At 35.6% G+C, this 23,679-nt stretch overlaps 2 protein-coding genes across 2 annotated transcripts in view; one reads left to right on the top strand and one right to left on the bottom strand.

The window, feature by feature from the left end:
* The first annotated feature begins 2,184 nt into the window (after window positions 1-2,184).
* On the top strand, window positions 2,185-10,787 carry LOC107599707 (conserved oligomeric Golgi complex subunit 7). The gene is made up of 18 exons (XM_016291392.1): window positions 2,185-2,416; window positions 2,524-2,748; window positions 3,076-3,224; window positions 3,370-3,486; window positions 3,569-3,737; window positions 4,326-4,408; window positions 4,947-5,069; window positions 5,155-5,353; window positions 6,288-6,415; window positions 6,710-6,864; window positions 6,969-7,085; window positions 7,218-7,283; window positions 7,950-8,130; window positions 8,210-8,350; window positions 8,433-8,516; window positions 8,820-8,934; window positions 9,025-9,168; window positions 10,071-10,787. The coding sequence occupies exons 2-18, from the start codon at window positions 2,583-2,585 to the stop codon at window positions 10,235-10,237; spliced, it is 2,304 nt and encodes a 767-aa protein (XP_016146878.1). The 5' UTR covers window positions 2,185-2,416; window positions 2,524-2,582; the 3' UTR covers window positions 10,238-10,787.
* A 10,153-nt stretch (window positions 10,788-20,940) lies between these two features.
* The window catches only part of LOC107599741 (potassium voltage-gated channel subfamily C member 1-like), a 32,200-nt gene continuing 29,461 nt past the window's right edge, over window positions 20,941-23,679 (bottom strand). The window contains exon 6 of the mRNA XM_016291422.1: window positions 20,941-21,140. Within this exon, the coding sequence (XP_016146908.1) occupies window positions 20,986-21,140 (155 nt within the window). The 3' untranslated portion in view covers window positions 20,941-20,985. The remainder of the gene's footprint in view (window positions 21,141-23,679) is intronic.

Below are 23,679 nucleotides of genomic sequence, written 5' to 3'. Positions count from 1 at the left end.
TGTATATTTGTGATTGTCTATTTGTAATTTGTATATGAATTGCAGTATTCCAACACATTATCAACAAGACCAATTTTCATTTGTCAAACGTATCTTAAAGTGACAGTTCAGCCAAAAATGATAATGGTTATTATTTACTCGTGTTGTTCTAAACCTGTACGAGTTTCTTTCTTCTGTGGAACATAAAAGAAGATATTTTATAGAATGTTGGTAACCAAACCACTTCGGATCTCCATTATATTTTTTGTCCATCCAAGATGTAGACCAGTTTGTTTCTTCATCAGAACACATGTAAAAAAATGTCCACCAATGGATACTTTGCAGTGAATGGGTGCCGTCAGAATGAGAGTCCTGATAAAAACATCACAATAATCCACAAATAATTCACACCAGTCCATCAATTAACATCTTGTGAAGTGAAAAGCTGCGTGTTTATAGGAAACAAATGCATCATTAAGATGTTTTTAACTTCAAACCACCGCTTTTGGCTAAAATAACGAGTCCTCCATCCATAATATTGCTTTCTTCTGTGAAAAAGTTGTCTTGCCTGAATCAAGAGAGAAATCTGCATTGCACAGTTTCCATGGGAAAACAGTCTAAAACAGTTCTAAACAAATATATGGGTGGATTTTGATGTGAGAGGACAACAGGGGATGGACTTTTTCCACTGAGGAAGTGTTATTATGGATTATGGACTCATATTTTGGCCAGAAGTGACAGTTTGAAGTTAAAAATGTCTAAATGATGGATTTGTTTCTTACAGACACACAGCTTATCTCTTCACAAAATGTTAACTGATGGACTGGAGTGCTGTGGATTGCTTGTGGATTATTGTGATGTTTTTTTCAGCTGTTTGTACTCTCATTCTGACGGCACCCATTCACTGCAGAGCATCCATTGGTTAGCAAGTGATATATCCAAATCTGTTCTGATAAAGAAACAAACTCATCTACATATCGGACGGTCGAAGGGTGAGTAAATCTTCATTTTTGGATGAACATGAATGTATAATACAATATTTTCCACTGAATATTTATTCCTCATATACCATATGTGTAGTTGTGGGTTAAAATGACCCAATTTGATATCGTCAACACTTACTATCTCTTCAACAGAAAATGATTGATTCTTTTGATATCTTTATGAACATCTCTGGGTTATCTGATGAGGTTCTGGGAGTGTTGCGCTACAGGAACTTTGGGGAAGATAAGGACAGGAAGTATCAAGACATGCTGAAATGTATAAAAACAAGCTGAGAGGGTAAACAGCCTGTATTTTATTTCACCTAGTGCATACTTTGTTCATTTTGAAAATATGGACCACAATACTAAGTAACTGAACTTCTACATTTAAATGGAAAGCAAAGCAAAATAAAAGCATTACATGCTTGTCGCAACAATAATGCTACATTTAATTAAATAAAAATAAAAAAATTAATAAAACAAGGCGATCGATAAAAGATAAAAACAAATTTATTAGGCTGACAAAATGACACTTTGGATTAGTAACGTTTATTCAACATTTTTTTCGCAAACAAGCATAGAGAATATAATATATAAGTGAACACCGAGGAGCCCGACATAAAGAAAATGTTTGTAAAGGAAATGAAAGCACACTTATATTCTTCAATGTCATTTGAAGGGAAGATATTGGAGCATTTGACCTCCAACGAGAGCATAATTCAAAAGTGTGTCAGCAGGAGGCAGCAATGAGCTGATAAATAGATAGATAAAATCATCTGCGTGAATAAATGGCAGCATGAGTATAAGGCACCAAATCATTTCATGCATATATAAAATGTAAACAGCTATGCGTTTTCAATTTCTACAGTGAGTCTTATTAAGACTAAACTGCCATTTTTGCTTTTGGAAGTGCGGAGCACGATACGTGTTTAAATATATTCAGCAGGATGTAAATGTTTTACTTTTATTTTATCTTATTTTATATTTTGTTTAGTTTTATTTACGTCAGCCACCCGAACTACATGAGATGCAACACAGCCACGTCCCTCAAATTGAAAGTCATTTGAATAAATTCACTGTAATGCACCTGTTTATGGTCATTAACAATAATAACAGTTGTCTACATTCGTAGGGGGCGTCTATACACAGTTGTTCCATTTGACTAGGTTCTTTAAAACGTGTTTTATCTGGTAAACGTTTCGAAAGCGGAATGTTTCTTCGCCGTATTTTTTCACCGCCGGTACATATTAGAACGAACGCAACCAGGAAGCAGTGGACAAACACTGAAAACAAACTGTTTATCAATTTTATTCTATTAAATTAACGCTGGAGGAAGCGATCGCACTGTTTGAACTGTATCTCGTGGTCATGATTATATCTTTCTCATGGGCTGTTTATTTCATGTTCGTGTCTAAGGCTGGTGTGGGCAAGAATTATGGAATAGACTGGTGAAGGTCTGCTGGAGAGATTTCATTTGAGTAAACCATAGACTGTAATGGAGTAAACAGAGCAAAATATACAGCGCTAAACACTTTCATCGTGTCGTTTTTATTCTCTGCAGAGGGTCTGGACTTTTTGAGATGGTGAATCTGGTTCTGTAGGGTTACTTAAGGCGTGAAAATGGACTTCTCCAAGTTCCTGGCAGATGATTTTGATGTGAAGGACTGGGTGAATGGAGCTTTTAAAGTGGTTCAGAAAGATGCACCTGGTAAAACAGACGCTCACGCTTCTACTCTGGTCATGAAGCTGCAGCTGTTCATTCAAGAGGTCAATAACTCTATAGAAGGTGAGTGTGGCACCCATTTAAATCACTCTTTCTAATGTCTGAATGGCATTGCATTTGCGAAAATTCTGTAGTTTTATATAGTTTTATATTAAATCTGTAGTGGATTTATTGGCTCAAAAATACAGAAATATTTTACAATTTAAAAGAACTGTTTTCTATTTGAATATATTGTAAAATAAAATTTATTCCTGTGATGCAAAGCTGAATTTTCAGCATCATTACTCCAGTCTTCAGTGTCACATGATCCTTCAGAAATGCATCCTTGCTTAGGTTCTTAAAACATATTCTGTTTGGTCTGTCTCTGATTGTGTGTGTGTGTGTGTGCAGAGAGCAGCAATCAGGCCCTGCAGAATATGCCACGTGTATTGAAAGACATTGAAGCTCTGAAACAGGAGGCGTCATTCCTGAAGGATCAGATGATTCTGGTTAAAGAGGACATCAAGAAATTTGAACAGGACACCGTGCAGTCTATGCAGGTATCAATAAATACACGCATTCAAATCACTTATTTTTTTTATCTGTGTAGCCATTATCCATGCTGATTTTTGCTTTAAGCAAATGTTGACTTTATATGGGATATATAGTGTAGTCTGTTGTTTGATGTGTGTTGATGTGTGACAGGTGTTGGTGGAGATCGATCAGGTGAAGTCTCGTATGCAGTTAGCAGCCGAAGCGCTACAGGAAGCTGATAAATGGAGCACTCTCAGTGCCGACATCGAGGAGACTTTTAAGACACAGGTGACGAACCGCACATCTGTCTTCACGCAGTTCACACGCGTGTGGATGTCAATCTGAAATGTCGATGTGTGTTCGTCTGCAGGACGTGGCTGTGATCAGCGGTAAACTGACTGCCATGCAGGGTAGTTTGGTGATGCTGGTGGACACACCAGACTACAGTGAGAAGTGTGTTCAGCTGGAGGCTCTGAAGAACCGTCTGGAAGCTCTGACCAGCACACAGATCGTCTCCACGTTCAACTCGATGGCTACAGGTGATGTTATACATCAGGTTTATGCGTGAAGGAACTACATTATAAATTGCATCACATTCATCTACACTACTTTTCAAAAGCTTGTGGTTTCTTTTTTGAAAGAATCGAATGCTTTTATTCAGCAAGCATGCGTTAAATTGATCAAAAGTGTCTGTAAATCTATAAAGTTACAAAAGATAAAGAATAAAGTTCGTTTGAACTTTATATTCATCAAAGAATCCTGAAAAAATAAGCAGCACAACTATTTACAACATTGATAATAATCAGAAATGTTTCTTGTGCAGCAAATCAGCATATTAGAATGATTTCTGAACATCATGTGACACTGAAGACTGGAGTAATGATGCTGAAAATACAGCTTTGATCACAGATTAAATTAGATTTTAGAATATATTAAAACAGAAAACGGTTATTTCAAATTGTGATAATATTTCACAATGTCACGGTTGTTACTGCATTTTTGATCAAATAAATGTAGCTTTGGTGAGCATAAGAAACTTTTTTTTTCAAAAATATAAAAAAATCTTTCAGAATAATATGCTTTATCATGCCAAGATGTTAATGTTATATTTATATATTCTGTTTCAGATCAAGCAAAGCTTTTTGTAAGAGTTTTTACCGAAATGGACAGAATGCCACAGTTACTGGCTTACTACTATAAATGCCACAAGGTACAATATTTTAATTTAATTTTAAATAATTCATATTTATTTTTTTAAAATATTGCTTTAGAGTTATCGTGGAATTACCTGTATTTAAACTGCTGGGAAATATATTTGACTGTACTGCACAGTTTATAAGGTAAAAAGACAATGTTAGAGATACTGATGTTTTAGAAAAAGTATCACCTGAATGTATTTTATTCATCTTCAGTGTTTTATATGTTTTTGGTTGCACTTTTATTTTACAGTACGTGTACTTACGGTGTACTTAAGAAAGTACCTTAGAAATGACTTGTAATATAAGGTATCTACATAGGTTAGGTTTAGGTGTAGGTTCAGCGTTAGTACCCAGTTATAAACCAGTTATTATAATTACAATTATAAGTAAATAGGATGTACATCCAGAACAGGACTGTAAAATAAAGTACTATCTATCTATCTTTTTTTGTTTTCGACTTTTGTTACTCACTTTGTTCTCACCGTGAAAATAACCTTGCTGCTGATATGGCATTCTAAAAATCTATATAATAAACTTGTGTGTGATTAGGCACAACTGTTGAGCGTGTGGGAAAGTATCTGTCAGTCAGACGCTCCTCTGAAGCAGCAGCTGTCTGAGTTTTATGACACACTTCTGTCCACGTGGCACACACAGCTCCAGTGGAGCAGTCAGGTACACACACTCTCAGATACACCGCAATATAGTGTTCATGCTTTTACTGTCACGCACACTAAGACGTGTGTGCATGTGTGTGCAGGTCTTTAAAAACCCCTGTGAAGTGCTCACAGTGCTGATGATCCAGACGTTGGGGGCGATGGTGCCATCTATCCCAGACTGCATTGCTGTGGCATTGAGGCGTAGCTCAGGCGACAGTCGTCTGGACGTGCTTTTGGAGCTTCATCAGACGGCGGCAAACTTCAGTCGCAGCCTGGAGGCGGCAATGCAACCGCAGCTCGGTGTGTGTGTGTGTGTGTGTGTGTGTGTGCCAAAAAATCCTGTCAGTAATATTTAGAACATGAATCATTAGATGGCATTAAAAGACTCACAGTGCAGCCCACAAAATCTAACTGTCAATTGAAATCTTTACCAACCTTTGCCACAATCCTTCAAACCACTAGGTTTTACCCATTTGTCAGCAATACGTTTTAATCATGTAAAATATAATAAAATATTTAGTATGATCACTTATTATTTTAGATATTTTAATAAGTACAGGTCAGAATAAGTTAAAAAAAATGTTTTGTTTAATTTCACATTTTTTTTCTTCACAAAGGTTATTTGGAACATTAAAGTAGACACCTTATTTGCATTTAATATGCTTTTATGTATACAAAATCACTTTTGTAAATGTAATTTGATGCGGATACTAAAATGGGACATCTTGTCTGTGGTGCATTATAAATAATGGGTATATATATATATACATACATACATACATATATATATAAATATGCAATATGACATTACTTTCAGGATACTTAAGCACAGTCCTTCTATTCTCAGTAGCTTACTGCAATGCAAAAAAATGCTTAACATTTATGTTATGAGATTTAAGTTGTAGAAAATAATTGTAAAAATACATATTTACAGTATTGAGAGTTCTTTTTTCACATATTGAAGAGAATTTGGGGAGAAATTTGCTTAATTGTTTAATTTGCTTAATTATTAGAATTTTTACAAATGGTCATTTATTTTTCTTTAAAATATGTATAATTTCCTTGTGTATTTATAAAAAAAATACAAGCTATAATCATTTATAACAAATAAATACACATTATTAAATAATAAAAAAAGTAAAAACCATGTCAGTTTTTGTATAAGTCTTTGTATATGCTTTTTGTGAGTGTGTGAGCTTTTTCTCATATTCTTGTCTTTATGTGTGTGTTTCAGGCGAGTGTAACCTCTTGAAGGTGGCAGAGCTGGTATCATGTGTTTATTCACCTTATAAGACTTATCAGATGCAGTTTGGAGAACTAGAGGAGACGAACTTACTGATCCAACTCAGTGCTGTTCCTCTGGTGAGTGAACAGAAGCTTTCATTTTTGATCTTGCACCAGTACACAAAATATAAGCCTTCGGCCTCCAAATACATTTTGTTTTTAGTTTGTGAAATGTTTTTTTCACCTGAGTTGTGAGTTTCTGGTCTAAACTAAATGAGATGAGGCATAAAAAGGTAGGGTACTGAGAAATATTACAAAGACAGTAAATAAACAACACTTCCTCCTGTTGTGTTGTCTTCATTGACTGGATGTTGTCTGATTTGCAAACAAGTGACTCTTATGTGTCTTTTATTCATTGTGTGTGTGTGTTAGGAGCGCGGTGAGGTTCTGGACTGCGTGTTAGAGCTCACACACTCGGTTCAGAAGGTGTTTGGTTTGGCGGCGGCTGCCGTGGATCGCTGTGTGAAGTTCACTGATGGGCTCGGCGTGTGTGGGCTCATCAAAGCCCTGCGAGCGCTTTTCAGCAAGTATGAATCATACACGCATTTACTACGCTCACACACAGAGACAAGCACACAGCCCACAGGTCAGCTGCGCTCTCTAGCGGATTCTCTTTTGTTCTCTCACTCAGGTACGTGTCAGACTTTTCTGTCACGCTTCAATCAATCAGGAAGAAGTATAAGTTAGAGGACACGCCCACTTCTGAGGTGTTCAATGAGGATTGGACGGCTTTCCAGAACTCTGTCAGGTGGGTGTGTGTGTGTGTGTGTGTGTGTGTTTTCTTTTTTTTGTGATTAGTGTAAATTTAAAGTTTTATGTTAATGGAGGTATATACAGTTAAATAAAAGTATATAAATCATCTGTTTGTTCTTTCTTCTAGAATCATTGCCGCCTGTGGAGAGCTCCTCAGACAATGTGGAGCATTTGAACAGCAGCTTTCAAACAAGTAAGATGTGTTAAAGAACAAATCTGCTTTATTTATTAATTAAATTGTCTTTACTTAAATTATTAAATTTACCTTTAAAATGGCTCTTACACTATAATTAATATAATATAAATTATATATAATTACATAAAAAATAATAATATACATTTTCATTAAAATTATTTTAATTATATATATATATATATACACACACACACTAAAATATAAAAATATTAATTATATTATTAATTGTATGTATTAATATATTATACACACACACACACACACACACACACACACATATATATATATATATATATAATATGTGTGTGTGTATATGTTTATCAGGGTTATTATCATCAACTAAAACCATGAAAACAAATGTAATTAACTAAAATAAACCTTTTTTTTTTTTTTAAGTTGAAGAACTAAAATAACTAAAACTAAATAAAAAACTAAAACTTGATTTAACTATATATATATACAAAATAAAAACTAATTAAAAATCTTAACAAAAAACTATATAGTACGTAAATAATACCAAAATAACAATTGTCTATATATATGTATATATATTGTGTGTGTGTTTGTGCAAGTAAATAATAATTATACAAATTATATAATCATATAAATAATGTATAATTAAGTTTTTCCTGTCATGTATCACGTCTGCGTTGTGATTGGCAGGATCTTGGGAAGGGCGGGGCGTTTCCTGTGGGAGGGGTTTAACCCCAGAAGTCTGACTGGTTTACAAGAGGGCGTGGCTGAGAGGCGGAGCCAAAAGAACCCATGGCAGGAATACAACTACCTTCAGCAGACCAACACGGCCGAGTATAATACTCTACTGGAGACGCTGCACTCCCTCAAGGTTTCACTTCATATATGTGTGCTTTGAATGTGCTGCTTTCATAATCTAGAAGTGTAAAACTGAAGTTTGTTTTGTGCAGGAGAAAGGAACAGGAAACTCAAGCTTATTGGCTGAGACTCGCGGCGCTCTGACGCGTCTGAACCAGCAGGCCAATCGGCTGGCGTTTGACTCTGTGTTCCTGCAAATCAAGCAGCAGCTTTTCCTTCTCAACAAACCAGAGGTTTGCACAGCTTTTTTAGGTCATTATGAAGTGTCAAAAATAATGTTTCATGTTTGATTCATTGTGTTTTTGACTTTTGAAGGGTCGCGGCTCTGCTAATTTGAGTCAAACGCTAACTGATGATCTACCGGCCTTCAGTTTGTCACCGCAGGAGTACATCACTAATGTAAGACAATATGAACACATCATCTGAGTGTTAGTCCATGTCCTGATGATGTCGAACATGATGACAAATGGTCACAAGACACTTAAAGAGACAAGGACAAACACAAGCCACATGTTCACTGGATAAGATGAAGGTTAATGGTTGTAATTAGACTCTTTACTGTAGATACCTTCACACTGCACACTCCTTTGTGCAACTTTGTAATACTGTAGTTTTTATATATTTTATTAGATAATAACCCTGATCTTTATACATTCTGGTTATATAGTTGTGCACTCATTTGTGTGTGTGTTTTGTCTATAGATCGGTCAGTATATCATGTCTTTGCCTCTTCATTTGGAGCCGTTTGTGACTGCGGAGGATCCAGCGCTGGAACTTGCGTTACACACGGGCAAACTGCCGTACCCTCCAGAACAAGGTGAACCCAAGCACACGACCCAGGGTTCTGTGAGATAAAGCTGTTTCACACACACATGTCTGATGTCTGATGTGTTTGCTCTCTCTGTAGGCGACGACGTCCCTGAGCTGGAGAACACGGCGGATTATTGGCTGGGTTCTATCGCCAGGGCGACCATGCAGACCTATTGTGACGTCATCCTACAGCTTCCTGAGCTCAGCCCGCATGCAACCAAACAGCTGGCAACTGACATAGGTGACCGCATCATTACATCATGGCACCATTATCACCAGCAAAAATCCATATGTAACACTTACTCACAATGAAACTACAAAGCGCTAGTGACTTTGTTTTTATTATTATTATATAACATCAAGATTTTCAGTTAAAATGTATGTATTAAGGTATTATAAGTTTTTTGAGCCTTTACTTTTTTTTGCCATTTTGTAAAATGTATTTTTGCCTTCACTTGTTAATTTTAAATTGTCCTGCAGTGTGACAAATATTATATACACGCACTATATATTCATATATATTGAACATTAATTTACTCAGACAGTCACACATACACACACACACACACACACACACATATATATATATATATATATATATGCACACAAATATATAATTTTCTGTCTCTCTCTCTGTATTATTTTAAATCTGTGTATGTGTTTGTCTAATTTTAGTATCATTAGTACTATCATAGTTTTTGTTCATAATTTAAATATCATTTTTATATTTTCTGTTTTCATTTTAGTTAAGTTTTAGTATTTTAAAAAAAAATGTTTACTCCATTTGAGTTATTTTAGTACTTCAACTTATACTAAACAAATATGAAGAAATTTTGCTGACAAAATTTCATTTCATTTCAGGTAATGTTAAGTAAGGAATGAGTTTCTTTTTATTGTTTTAGTTAATAATAACCCTGAGAGATAAATTATAATCTTTTATTAATGTATAATTTATCAATGTGTATGTATTATTTTTAAGATAAGACTAAAAAATGTTTAATGTCATTTTTACAAATAAGCCTATGGAAAAACAGGCCTTTTGTTTAATCCTTAGAACTGGTTTGCCTATTTTTTAAATTTTTTTTGTAATATAAACCTTGTTTTAAAAGCACGTGTGTATGTGTTTTATTGTTGTCATTCCAGATTACCTGAGTAACGTCATGGATGCGCTGGGGTTGCAGACATCTAGAACCCTCCAGAATATGGTCACCCTTCTTCGTGCCAAACCGGTCGAATACCGGCAGACAGCCAAACCCCTCCCGCGCAGACTGGCCTCCACCATCGCCTCCATGAGGGGTCTGGAGTACTGACACCACCACCGGCCATGGATGCATGTGTGTTGAAGGGTTTGTTGTTGCCGAAACAAACGCCAAAATGTGACACTAAACAGATCTAATATTTCTCAGCAAACACAATAAATCTATAAATGGCACTTTTTGTTAATTGTTTTTAAACAAATTTTAACAGAAGTTGATGGTTTGGGAAAATAAAAAACAGTCTGGGACTAAATTGTGCAGAAAAGAGAAAGTTACAGTGATTCAGTTTTGGTCTTGCTGGACTTTCTTCTGCTTATTGTTAACTCCAGGAATTTAGTTGAAATGCCAGCTGGTTTATGCAGTTAGTTGTTGCATATTTATTTTTTTGTGTTTTGCTTGGTTGCCGTTATTTCTCTTGATCAGTAATAAACATGAGTGCTTTTGTGTTTCTGGTTTATCAGGCTACATGGTAACTAATGCTTTTGAATGCTTTTCACGTCTGGTTTTCTGACTTTGTATTTGTTTTCTTTGTTCACATGGAGAGTTTCATACAGCATTTTCTGATCAATTCTGTTCATTTGATAAAATAAAACATCTGAACAGATTTAAGTGCATTGTTTTTTTTTTACGGTACATCATAATATCACAAGCCAGATTTGATAAGTTTTGCAGTGCAAAAATTTGGAAAAACAATTTTCAACATTGTAATATTAAATCTTAAGAAATGATCTAATTACCCCTGGTCTTGGAATGCTTGTTTTATAAAATTCAATATTTTTTTTAGTTCATATTTTATGTTCACAAAAAATGTCTTATCGGTCAAAAGACTGGGATTAGATTAATTTTTATTTTTTTTTATCTACTCACCAAGGCTGCATTTATTTGGTCAAAAATTGTGAAATATAATTGCAATTTAAAAGAACTGTTTTCTATTTGAATACATTTTAAAATAATTTATTCCTGTGATCAAAGCTGAATTTTCAGCATCATTACTCCAGTCTTCAGTGTCACATGATCCTCCAGAAATCATTCTAATATGCTGCTTTGCTGAACAGTTGTACTGCTTCATAATTTTTGTGAAAACTGATTTTTTTTTCTTCAGGATTCTTTGATGAATAAAATGAGCAAAATATCAGCATTTTTTTGACATAAAAATGTCTTTACTGTTAATTTAATGACCTTTATGAATAACAATAAAAAAAAAAAATTTAAAAAAAACTTACTGACCCAAAACTTTTTTCTTACTGACATGTTTCATATTGCCAAAAAAAAAGGAAAATATCTTCCAGAATGGATGCAAGTGTCAATGTGCATTAATACATATGAGGTCTCTCATGAAGAAAAACACATCAGTGTTATTAATCACTTTAATCATATTGATTACTGATCATGTTGATTGATCGGGATGATTGGCAGTGGTCAGAGAGGTGGTGATTGCATATCTGTAATTCAAGTACATCAAATCAAACTTAATACACAAGAAACAGTGATCAAACTGACATTGTATACAAGAGCAGGCACAGTAAATCGAACAAGAAGAATTAGATGCAGACAGATCTACCATTCCAAATCATCTTAAGAGGACAGTGTGCTTCAATGTGCGTGAAGGACTCAACTTGTCTTGAAAACAAAACCAACATGTTTGAGAATAACACAAAATCAGACTGGCGTTTGCCTGTGTGGATATGCGTCGTCATGTTCCTGCTTGAAGCATGCTCTAAAATATTTATTCAGCGTTACTTTGTGACCCTTGGACCAGAGTGGTGTTTAATGCCTTCTAAAATAAAACCAAACACAGGCTTTTTTTTTTTTTATATTCATAGCGAACAACAAAGTGGTCATAAAAATATGAACAATCTTCGAAATGGAACAAAGTGATGAACTCAGCTCAAAAAAACTCTGTATAAAATATAAATTATTCAATAATTTGATAATTATAAACAAAAGCATTTATAAAACTATAAATATGCACAACTTTGAAAAAACAAAGACCTATTTGGGCTAAAAGGTTTCATTCTGGGCTGGGAACGGTCCGTGACCCAGCACCGGTCGAGACATCTCGTTTTCGCTTGGCAAGTTTTCGAAAATATAAGCTGTGTCATATTGTCTTTCTCCAAAAGGTTGCATGTCTGCTTCCACAATATATCACAAGCTGATGATATCAGCACACCCGAAATATCACAAACCGTCCCTCACACCAGACACCGGACCGCTGCCTGCTCGAACCGTTGCCATATCTCACATTCACTTCGTCCACTTGCTAATAAGCAGATGCTTTTCATCTGCAATATCAGTGACAAGACAGTCAAGAATTTTTTTTCAAGGGTAACTGGCTGCGAGCATCCATATTTTATTTTCTATCTGCCGTCACTGAAAAAAACAAACAAACATTGCAACATATGCAATATAAACCTTGACTCATTTGCTTGTAAAGTTGAATCTGATTAAATTACTGAAAATGATTCATGTGATTCCCCTGTCATGTAGCCTATAGCTAAAGCGTCTTGCATAGGACTCTCACTAATTTTTGCACAATCTTGAATGATATGAACAAGTTTGTAAATGCCCTTGTGTTAAATGTTAACAGATTAGCTGCACTTCTAAAGATGCTACTTGAGTGAGGCCCATCTGAAGCATTATAGCTAAAGGTTGATCTTTAGCCTGGTGTCTTGAGTACTAAAAAAAGCTTTTATGATAAATATGTTGTGTAAAACTGAACAGATAACAGATAAACACATTTAAGTTAACCCGTGATGCTAAAGCTTAACTTTAAACTGGTGTACAACTTCTATGATGTTGGATAAAACTGAGCATTTATAACAAAAGATTAGCATAAATTAGCGATTTTAATTCTGTAGCCATTGTTATGGCAACAGATAAACATTTAACTCAACTGTAATTTTCATATTAACACAAAGCTAAATGCTAAAGGATTAGCTTTAGCCTGGTGTCCTGAGAACCAAAAACTAATTTCTATGATAAACATGTTGTGTAAAATGAATTTCAGGACACCAAATTAACATGATCAGAGTTAGCAATTTTAATTCTAATTAATTTTAATTCTGTAGCCTGGGATGTTTCACATTAGCCTAATGCTAATTGCTAAAGGTTTAGCTTCAGCCTGGTGTTCTGAGATACAAAAAAAAAACTTCTATGATAAACAAATTGAGTAAAACGAAGATTTTAGGACACCAAATTGATTGGAGTTAACCATTTCAATTCAGTATCCTGTATTATAGAATACCAGATAAAAATTTTAATTCAACTGTGATGATTTGCATTAGCCTTAAAAGGGTCATATGATGCGATTTCAATTGTTCCTTTCTCTTTGGAGTGTTACAAGCTCTTGGTGCGTAAAGAAGATCTGTAAAGTTGCAAAGACTAAAGTCTCAAATCCAAAGAGATATTCTTTATAAAAGTTCAGAGTCAGCCACGCCCCCACATGTCTACGTCACTATGTGGGAAGATTTGCATAACGGCGCACAAATGTTCACGCAAAGAAAGAAGGCGTAACTTTTATTCTCGCTGTAGTATTGTTGTTGCAACTACCATGTCGTGAAATCTGTGCTGGTCGCTGAGGAAATACTACAACTTCACGCTGTGGATCGCTGGATCGGCTTTCACCGTGGACGAAGCGGAGTCCAGCCCGGGGTCGTCACATGTGGTTGCCACAAGCCTCCTTCATCGAATCCGCCGGCCACACCGCTCTTAAGCTCGCCGCCGCCGCTCACTCTAGCCCTCCGCTCACTCAAGGCAAAGCGTGTGTGACGCTGTTTCGTTGTGAAAGCAAAACTACTTTGTTTGGTCTTCCAAGTGTCCTGAGATACTAAAACAACTTCTATGATAATCAAGTTAGCATGATTAGAGTTAGCAAATTGTAATTATATAGCCTATGTTATAGAATGAGAGATAAACCCATTCAACTCAACTGTGATGTTTTATATTAGCCTAAAGCTAAATTCTAAAGATTTAGCTTTAGCCTGGTGCCTTGAGACCCAAAACAACTCATATGATAAACAAAAATATGAAAATTGGGTGGTGATTTTAAGACATCAAATTAGCACGATTAACATTAGCAATTCTAATTCTGTAGCCGATATTACAGAATGACAGATATGCATATTTAAAGTCTTTCTCTTCTGAGTTTATTCATATTCAAGTGTTTTCATTGCTTTCGCACATTGTATAAGCTATCAGCTTGATTTTGCTAAGCTAAAGGCTAAAGACTATTGGCAAGGGACGAGCCCAGTGTCCTAAGTGTCCTAACTTCCTGTTTTAACAGGAAACACTTCAACCAATGACAGCAAAATGCCTTTCATTGGATCTTGAAAACAATCAGACGAGATGAAAATGAAAAATAGCTGCACGGGCAGGCAGAGGTCTGGTGCGGAACTGAGCATTCACATTTTTCACCTGAGATTAGAGACACGAGGCCTCTACAAAAACACAGTTTTCCACACTGCATCCGTTCGTAAGGAAGACACTGAGACTGACACGAGTCTCCACTTTGCCTTGCTACATTCTCCATCGAGCAGATCTCTGGATTATCATTCATATTATTGCCAATGAGAGCAGGTGAACTCAAAGTGAGAATGAAACGCTATCAGCCCCGAGGCATGTGGGAAAAGCCGCCGTATCCCGCTTACAGAGGATTCTAGCATCAGCACAGCTGTTATCATGGCTACAGAGGGAACTAATGTTGTATGCAAACAAACATTAGCCGAACACTTCAGGTCTACAATAAGAGACGGGATAGACGACTCCTTCGGCAAACAGAGAGAGTTACGCAACCAAAATGTACAGTCCAGGCGGCGTTTTGATGGAAGAAATTAAACCGAACGAGAATGTAACATGGGGCAGTATGTAGCACAATAGCTTTTGGTGGCATTGAGATTTTTTTTTAAATCTTAAACTAATAAAACAGTTCAGTGTGTAACTCGCAGTCAGAATTTATTCACATTTTTTTTCCTATTTCAAAACAAAATATAGCTCTTTTCAACATATTTTCTTAAATATCCATTGCATATCATGTTTTTTATTTATTTATATATTTACTTTAATTAACATCTTTATTAATATCTTTTTTTAATTATTATTTCAGCCCTCCCCACTTCATCTAAGGGCTAGCAGAAAATACAGTCATGCAAAGTTCTCATGCTGGTAAACAAAGTTACAAAAATGCATTTTTTGATATTTTTTTTCTCTCCAAGCAGTATTTTTTTTTTCATATAGTTTGACATCCATTTTCTCACAGTTCAGTCTATGAGGAAACAATCTCTTCTGTTTTTGCACCCTCCCTCCAAAAGAGCGCGACAATATATTTTCTTTCCTCCTTTTTCTCTCTTTTTTGACTAAGTCAGCGGCTGTTCGTAGGGTGGTCAGTGTTATGTTTTTGCAGTCGCGTTCCTCGTGAACCATGGAGATGTTTTTGCAACTACTTATCAAAATATAAATTTGTTCTTTTTTTGTACACTTATTCTTCTTGATTCATTTGGCGTGACCTCCTGCGTTCCCTCTGATTAGTTAAGAAGTCAAGCCAATAGGAGAGAATACAAGACAGGGATGGAGGGAAACTCTGAAAAGGCAGTTTTAGAGATAGAAAGGGAGACTTTAAGAATGTTACTGCATTTCCCTGACCTTTATACCCTCTTTCCATGAAGAAAAAACAAACTTCTGTTTGTTATTGGTCCGAGCACTCGCATGTGCATGTATATAGTCAATGGCAGCATCAGCTCAACTAAATAAATCACAAAATAAACCTCTATAATCATGAACGAGAGAGACCTCCCCAGGGAAAAGTCCTCAATTTAAGGGTATTTTTGGGAATTACAAACAGCACCCCTGGCAGAACAGCCAATCCGTTCATATTTAAAGGGACGAAAAGTTCAGATCTGACAGGGAACGTCTTAAGTTATTTTGTGCCATTTTAGCTTTCGTACATTATTTGGTCACAGTTGGACTTTGGTCTGTCAGGACTGTTTTCAAAGTTGCCTCCCCCGAACGCTCGGGGAAAAAAACTGGAAGACTGTTTGGGAATAGCAACGTACGTCTGTTACCAAAGCAGAGTGCTGCGTTTCACTTTTCAGTGCTCTAGATTCATTCACAAAGAAAAGCTACTCTAATAAGACTCGGACAGGGAGTGGGAACTACCACACGGCGATGCACAAACAACATATTTTGCTGCTAATATGCTGAGTGGGGGAAAAAAACAAGAAAAATTGTGCATGACTAAACCATTTTTAGTCATTCTGTGCAAACTGTCAATGAAATATCAGTCTGTTAAAAGTCTGTCGGAGAGTTCTCCCAGCCAAGAAATGCTACAGGGTCTTAGCAGAAATGCTACATAATTATTCTAACTTGGTCCTTCATTCTTACATATAGATTAATATACAGAAACTCAGGGCCCAGGTGAGTGCGGCAGTCAAAACGCCTGGTGTTTTGTTCTTAAAACGTTGGAATGTTTTCCGTTCGCTCCTTCAAGAGTCTTTTTTTCTCTTTCAGGTGTCAGTGCAATGTTCGGTTTTGTTGCTGTAAAGTCAGTCAGTCAGTCTGTAGAAAGAGGAGTGATCCGGAATTTCGGTGAGGTTGCTTTGGTTACCGTGTGACGATCCGGCCTCAGAAAATTCCAGTTTCCTTTTTTTTGTTTCCAGTCTTGCCACTCCGACATTCCTCACATGTCCCGTGTGATGGTATGGCCCCATCGGCAAAATTTTCAGGATTCAGCGACTAACCGTGTCTCCTTAATAGAACTGCCAAATGCTAGAAACTTAACACTGCGGACAAAAACAGAGATATAACGATTTTGTTAGAAATGAACATTAATTAAGCAATGCGTTTAAAAGAAAAATCACAGAAAAATGAAAAGGAATAGTTCTCCCAAAACTGAAAATTTACCGACCTTCAGGCCATCCAAGATAAGATTGTTTATTCATCATTACTTGCTCACCAATGGATGCTCTGCAGTGAATGGGTGCCGTCAGAATGAGTGTCTAAACAGCTGATAAAAACATCACAATAATCCACACCACTACAGTCCATCAGTTAACGTCTGAAGTGAAAAGCTGCGTTTGTAAGAAACAAATCCATCAAGATGTTTTAACTTTAGACAGTTGCTTCCAACTAAAATACGAGTCCTCTATACATAATATTGCTTTTTCCAGTGAAAAAGTAATCTCATCTGAATCAGGTGAGAAATATGCACAGATCAAGCGTTTAAAAGCCAAAACAGTCCTAAACAAATATGTGGGTGGATTTTGATGTGAGGGGACAACAGGGGTTGGACTTTTTTGCTTGTGGATTATTGTGATGTTTTTATCAGCTGTTTGGACTCTCATTCTGACGGCACCCATTCACTCCAGAGGATCCATTGGCGAGCAAGTGACGTAATGCTACATTTCTCCAAATCTGTTCCCATGAAGAAACAAACTACATCTACATCCTGAATGGCCAGTATAAACTGTCAGCAAATTTTCATTCTTAGGTGAACTATTCCTTTAAGATGTAGAAATGCTTTTAAGAAAATCACACAAATACAAAGCCACTGAAAAACCAGGGGAAAAAAAGAATTTGAGACGAACACAGTTAAAACTCTTCTACACACACACAGATCTCAAGATGAAGTTGCATGCACTGAACACCGGCTGTGCAATGTATCTTCTCAGGGGTGAAAAAGTCCAGTCCCGGAGAAAACACACATGTGCGGATTACAGTTAATGATAACACAGGGTTTAACCTGAAATCTGAAGACACTGGAGATCATCACACTTGCATATTACCGCTAAATATGGCCAATTAACTTTCTAGATCTAGCAGGAATGGAATAGTCCACCCCAGATACATTCTGGATCAATTTAAAATATAATAAGCTACTACATTATTATTGATAAAGGAAACTTATTGATTAAAACTGAGAACAGTAGAAAGCTGGGGAAGGTTTACCTGTGGATGGCTGGTAAAAGTTAAGCATGTACTGTAAAAATTCAGTTCACAGATAATTCATTCAACTATAATAATGTAAGCGCAATCATTTATTGTCAGGTGGAGTCAATATATGAGAAAAAGATACAGCTGAACATTGAAATTATGCCTGAACCATTAACAATATCGATGTTTTGTACATTTTAAGTGAGACGCAATAAATCTGTCATTTACATAATGCATTGTGCTGTTTTCACATATATACATCAGCATTTGAATGTTATCTGGGTGAATGAGTGCAATTTCAGTTAATGTGCAAACACAAATTCAAAATGCACACACGCACACATAAACAAACACTCATTTACATACAGTAAATGTCAACATAACACATAAAATCTTTAAAGAACAACCAGCATACATAAAGAGAAAGGCAGAGATGAGTTTAATGGGCATTCACTCGTGTAGATACAGATTTGTACAGATCATGTTGGCCTAGAAGCTTTGCATTAACAGGTGAAGCTAGTTAAATCTAGCTAGCGGTGTATGAGTCTCTACAACAACACTGTAGTCTAAATTATCCTCATAGAGGGCTCTTGCTTTTTTAATATAAACATGTTCGATGTGTTTCAGTGACCTGACAGTGTTGTATAGGGCACAGCTACATGAAATACACAAGAAAAAAAGAAAATCAGTTCCTTTTTTAACATTTTAAACATCTGCATATTACAAGAACAGCACAATATTAACTTTAACATCGACTCACAAATGGAGGAAAGACAATATTTTTTATCAAGAGAACGAATCTTCTCAACTAATCACTAGAGATACATAACTGATGGAGACTAATCAGTTTTAGTGGCAGAAAGTTTCTGGTTTCACAGTGTATGAGGAGGCCCGGCGTCCCACTACATGTTTGTTAAAATACAGTCATTTTAACAGGGATTGGTGCCGGTGTCGTGCAAGACTCGATCCCACCGCAGATGCATGTACAGTAATGTGAATATTGTAGTATATTAAAATATGTTTTATGTAGTGTGTTTGGATTTTACATCAATATAATGCTGTTTCTCGCTGTTCCTCGCTGTTCTGGCACCTAATTTAAAATAATGCATCCTTGCTTAATAAAAGTATTAATTTCTTAAAAAAAAAAAAAAAAAATTTTAAATGGCAGTGTATATTTTATTAACTTTATATACTTTTTAAAATATAATGTAATTGCTTTTTTCTTAACTGGGTCATTCCAACCTGCCAAACTTTGTTTATCATAGAAACTGCACCAATCCTGAATTGTAAAATGGAATCGCTTTGGAGGATTGAATCTTGCACAACGCCGGGTACATTGTAGGATCCAGGTTTGCATGATAGAGGAGCCATGTTTAAAACAAAATAGCTCCTTACTGATATATTTACTGTCTCAGCAGTGGGTTGTTCTCCATTGGGAAACTAAATCACATTTAATGATTAAGAACTACATAACATACAGTTCCCTATAAACTACAACTTTGCAATTATTGCAACATGTTCTTTTCTTTTTTTTGCTATTTCAGGGAAGTATTTTCTCAGAAATGGCTTATTTACTTAGTATCACCTCTTTTGTTAATGATTCTGGAAGCACTCGGTCACTTCGACCTGAATACATATATTTTTGTCTATTTCTATTTATCCAAAAAGAAACACAGTACCACTTACGTATATATCATATACAGATGAAACTGTTGTGTAATGTTTTTGAAAACAAAAATTTGTCTTTGAAAAACTTTCAAAATATAATAAAAAACAACAGCAGGACACTAACATTGACAAGACAAACAGGAAATGCTCTTAAAAATCATCACATCCTCTTCATCATCTTCCATTCTTTCAACCTTTTCATTACATTTAATTCTCTTGCACATGTTCTTTTATAAAACCACATGTGCGTATGTTTGCAGCATTATGAATTATTATGGAATATTGCACATATATATATATATATATATATATATATATATATATATATATATATGTGGGTGAATGATGAGTTGTTGTTTTTTTCTCTGAGCATCATCTTAAAATCTAACACTAACACATCCCAAACACAGTGTACAATAGCAAACAAAAGAAAATAATTCCATCAAATGAACTTTTTTTTGCTCCTCATATATAGTTTTTAGATTGGAAGTGTTTGCTTAGAGGTGGGCGAAATTTGGCAACATGTTATAATGAGCAAAAGACAATATGCAATGATTAAACAAACACGATGTGCAAAATAAAATAAAATGATTAAATGTTCATGGAGACTGTATTATCAAAGCTCAAATGATCCATTTATGGTTCACACATCCAGTTTTGATTCAATAGGTTTGCAATTAAACTAAATTATTTCAGTCCAATGACAAACACAAAGCATACAGGTATGTGTGATAATAATGTTTCTATTTGCAGAGTAATGATTGCATATGTACATTATTCTTGCATTACAAATTCTGGAGTTTTCTAAAGTTTATTCACAGTATTATTCATCTTAATTCAGAGTTTAAAGGGAAAGGAAGGTTTTTGAACACAAAATAAGGACAGTGAGCGTATTTGAAATGAAAATGCATTAATCTATCTGCCTTGAGCACAAAAAAATCATATTTTTAACATGTTGTCTGACCCAGAAAGCATGGGGAAGAAACAAAGCACTTCCTTCCGTTCATAAACGTACGTACAGTTGTTGACCTGGTTAACCTGCCAAGTCCAGTTCGTAACTAACCTGACCCGTGGTCACTCACAAACAGCTCCGTTTAGTGCATCTACTGACACAGTCAGTCACTTTTATTGCTATGAATGTGAGTATGAGGCTGTCCTGCCTTTCTCTCCTCCTTTCCTGAGTCGTTCTGTCACTCTTTCCGCTTTTTCTGCTACAAAATGGAGGGAATGGGTGAGCGGCAGCGGTGGAGGGGTCCCGGGGCCTCGTAAGGATCATAGGGCGTGCTGGTGATGGGGGTCAAACGCAGGGACGACCCCACCATTCCTGATATGTTGTTCAGGCTGCGAGATTTCTCGTAACCCGTGGCTGGCAGATCGTTTTGCCAAGTTTAATCGTTAATGACAGGTTAAATTAATTTTATAATGCGTGTTTTTACATTAAACAGCATGGACGATGGGTTGGGTGTTACATGTTCGGTTTGATGCGGCAGACGGAAAATTATTTATGGGTAAAGGAACAAAACAAATGGAAACATGAAAAATGTAAAAGTAAGTATAAAGCGACACAAATGTGAAATGAAAGGTGAAGAGAACCGTAAAAGACAGACAGACAGAAGACACACACACACACACACACACACACACACAGGACAAGACAGGACAAAACAGGAAAATGAGAGTTATGAAATTAGTCATACATTGGTTTTCTAAAAAAAAATCCACAACATAAAAAGTGTTTTCCAGATACAAATACTCCACACATTCCCACTGGCTGAAGAAAACACTGCCTGGATTGTTTTGCCACTGAGTTTATATTTTGGAAGCTGGAAGTTGAGATTTGTGATGAAGTGTTTCAGTTAACCAGTGGTAGTTAAGCAGGGCAGTGTAGAGTAAGACTAGACAACAAATAAGACCGAAGCTGAAGTGCCTTTCTCTGCCAGACTGTAGGAGATTGTCGAGGAAACCACGGCAGCCTTTGTGAAGCATTTCAACAGATTTATTAACACAAACATTTTTATAAAAGGATTGTTAGTGGGAACTGAAATGATTCTTTCCTTTGTTCCAAAACCTAATGAACTGCTAAGCTCATGACTTGACGCACTAAGCTCACAAATAATAATGATTGTTTAATTTAATTTAATTTATGAAGGGCTTTTCCAAAGCTCAAGGTCTTAGATTGAAGCACATATCTTAAATATATTTAATAAATAAAAAATATGTATAGATAGATAGATAGATAGATAGATAGATAGAAAAATATATCAATACATTTTGGAACTAAAAAAAACAAACAAACAAATAAATAAATAATATAGTGTGCTTTGAAATTTTGTGGTATTAAACAAGTAATAAATTAATTAACATTTTATTCATAGTGCTGTTCCAAAGCTAAAAGTCAAAAAATATATTGATACATTTTGGTCCACCCAACCAACCAAACAAACAGATAATAAAACAAATTAACAAATAAACAAATACTTATTTAATTTGTATAGTGCCAAAGCTCAATGTCTAAAAATCATATACAAAAGAAGTCAAAAGAAAGTATGTCTAGGTAGGCAGCTCACTTGGTTTTGGAAGATACTGATTGTTGCAGTAATTACATAGATTAATTCTCGTCAAAGCATTTCTGTATCAGATTTCACACTAAGATGCTGATTAATACATTGCAGTTGAGTTAGTGAACAGATTTGTTCTTATTGACCGCTGACTGGTTTCTCTGACAACCTGTTGAACATCCTATTATATTTCACTTGACTGTGAGGTCATAAAGCCTGCATTTGCAAAACATAATCATGACAAAAACTGGTTCATAACACCTCTGCAGCATTCACGTAGTGTCAGAATTACCGTAATTACGAGACAACACGCAGTTTCTATGCCATTTATTTTTCACACTCATTGCACCAAAATGCCTACATATAAGACTTTGCTGCCAATAGTAAAATGTGTAAACATTACATTAATTAACATTAAAATGTTAAGCAACTAATAGTAATTTATTTATTTTAGTTTATTTATATAACACCTAAAAATATATAATGACCCAAATGTTGTCAGCTAAAATAAAACAGCCTAATAAAATATGCAAAACCAGTTATATATCTATATGTAGCTTCCCAGAAACTCAGAATTATGGTAATTGTGATACAACTTACACTCATAACATGTAAATCAAAAATGTTCAGGGCATTAGAATAGTTTTTTCACATATTAAGAAAAAAAAGAAAATCAGACTTATATGAGTGTTACATTGAGCTTTTGTGAGTTTAGTAGTCAGGCTTATGTGACCAATCATTCAAGTGAAGCGACTAGCAGCGACCTTCAACCCACATATCAGATTCATTTAGCCGTCTCTCTCCCTGGTTCTCCCTATATGCGTGTTTATTTGGGAGAGGAAGAGGTGAATGTGGGAAAAGTTTGCCGCATATTGACCACAGAAAAAAAAAAATCTCTGGAAACAAGAAAAGACAAGGAAAAAAAAAAAAGAGAAAACTTTCCTTGGAAAGTGGGACAACAGCTTGAACACACACACACACACACACACACACACACTCACAGATGCATTCAGACAGTAATTTGCAGAGTCAGATCTGATATAGTATGCACCACACACACAGAGAGACAGACAAACACACACACACACACACACACACACACATACACAGAGAGACAGACAAACACACACACACATACACAGAGAGACAGACACACACACACGGCTGCTCTATTTCGTTGCCACATAAATGTGCACACAATCACAACACACAATTCTGCAGGTGCATCTCAATAAATTAGAATGTCATGGAAAAGTTCATTTATTTCAGTAATTCAACTCAAATTGTGAAACTCATGTATTAAATAAATTCAATGCACACAGACTGAAGTAGTTTAAGTCTTTGGTT

The sequence above is a fragment of the Sinocyclocheilus grahami genome, unplaced genomic scaffold (assembly GCF_001515645.1).
Source record: "Sinocyclocheilus grahami isolate Dianchi unplaced genomic scaffold, SAMN03320097.WGS_v1.1 scaffold270.1, whole genome shotgun sequence".
Taxonomy (NCBI): Eukaryota; Metazoa; Chordata; class Actinopteri; order Cypriniformes; family Cyprinidae; genus Sinocyclocheilus; species Sinocyclocheilus grahami.
This window is presented reverse-complemented; position numbering and strand designations above follow the sequence as displayed.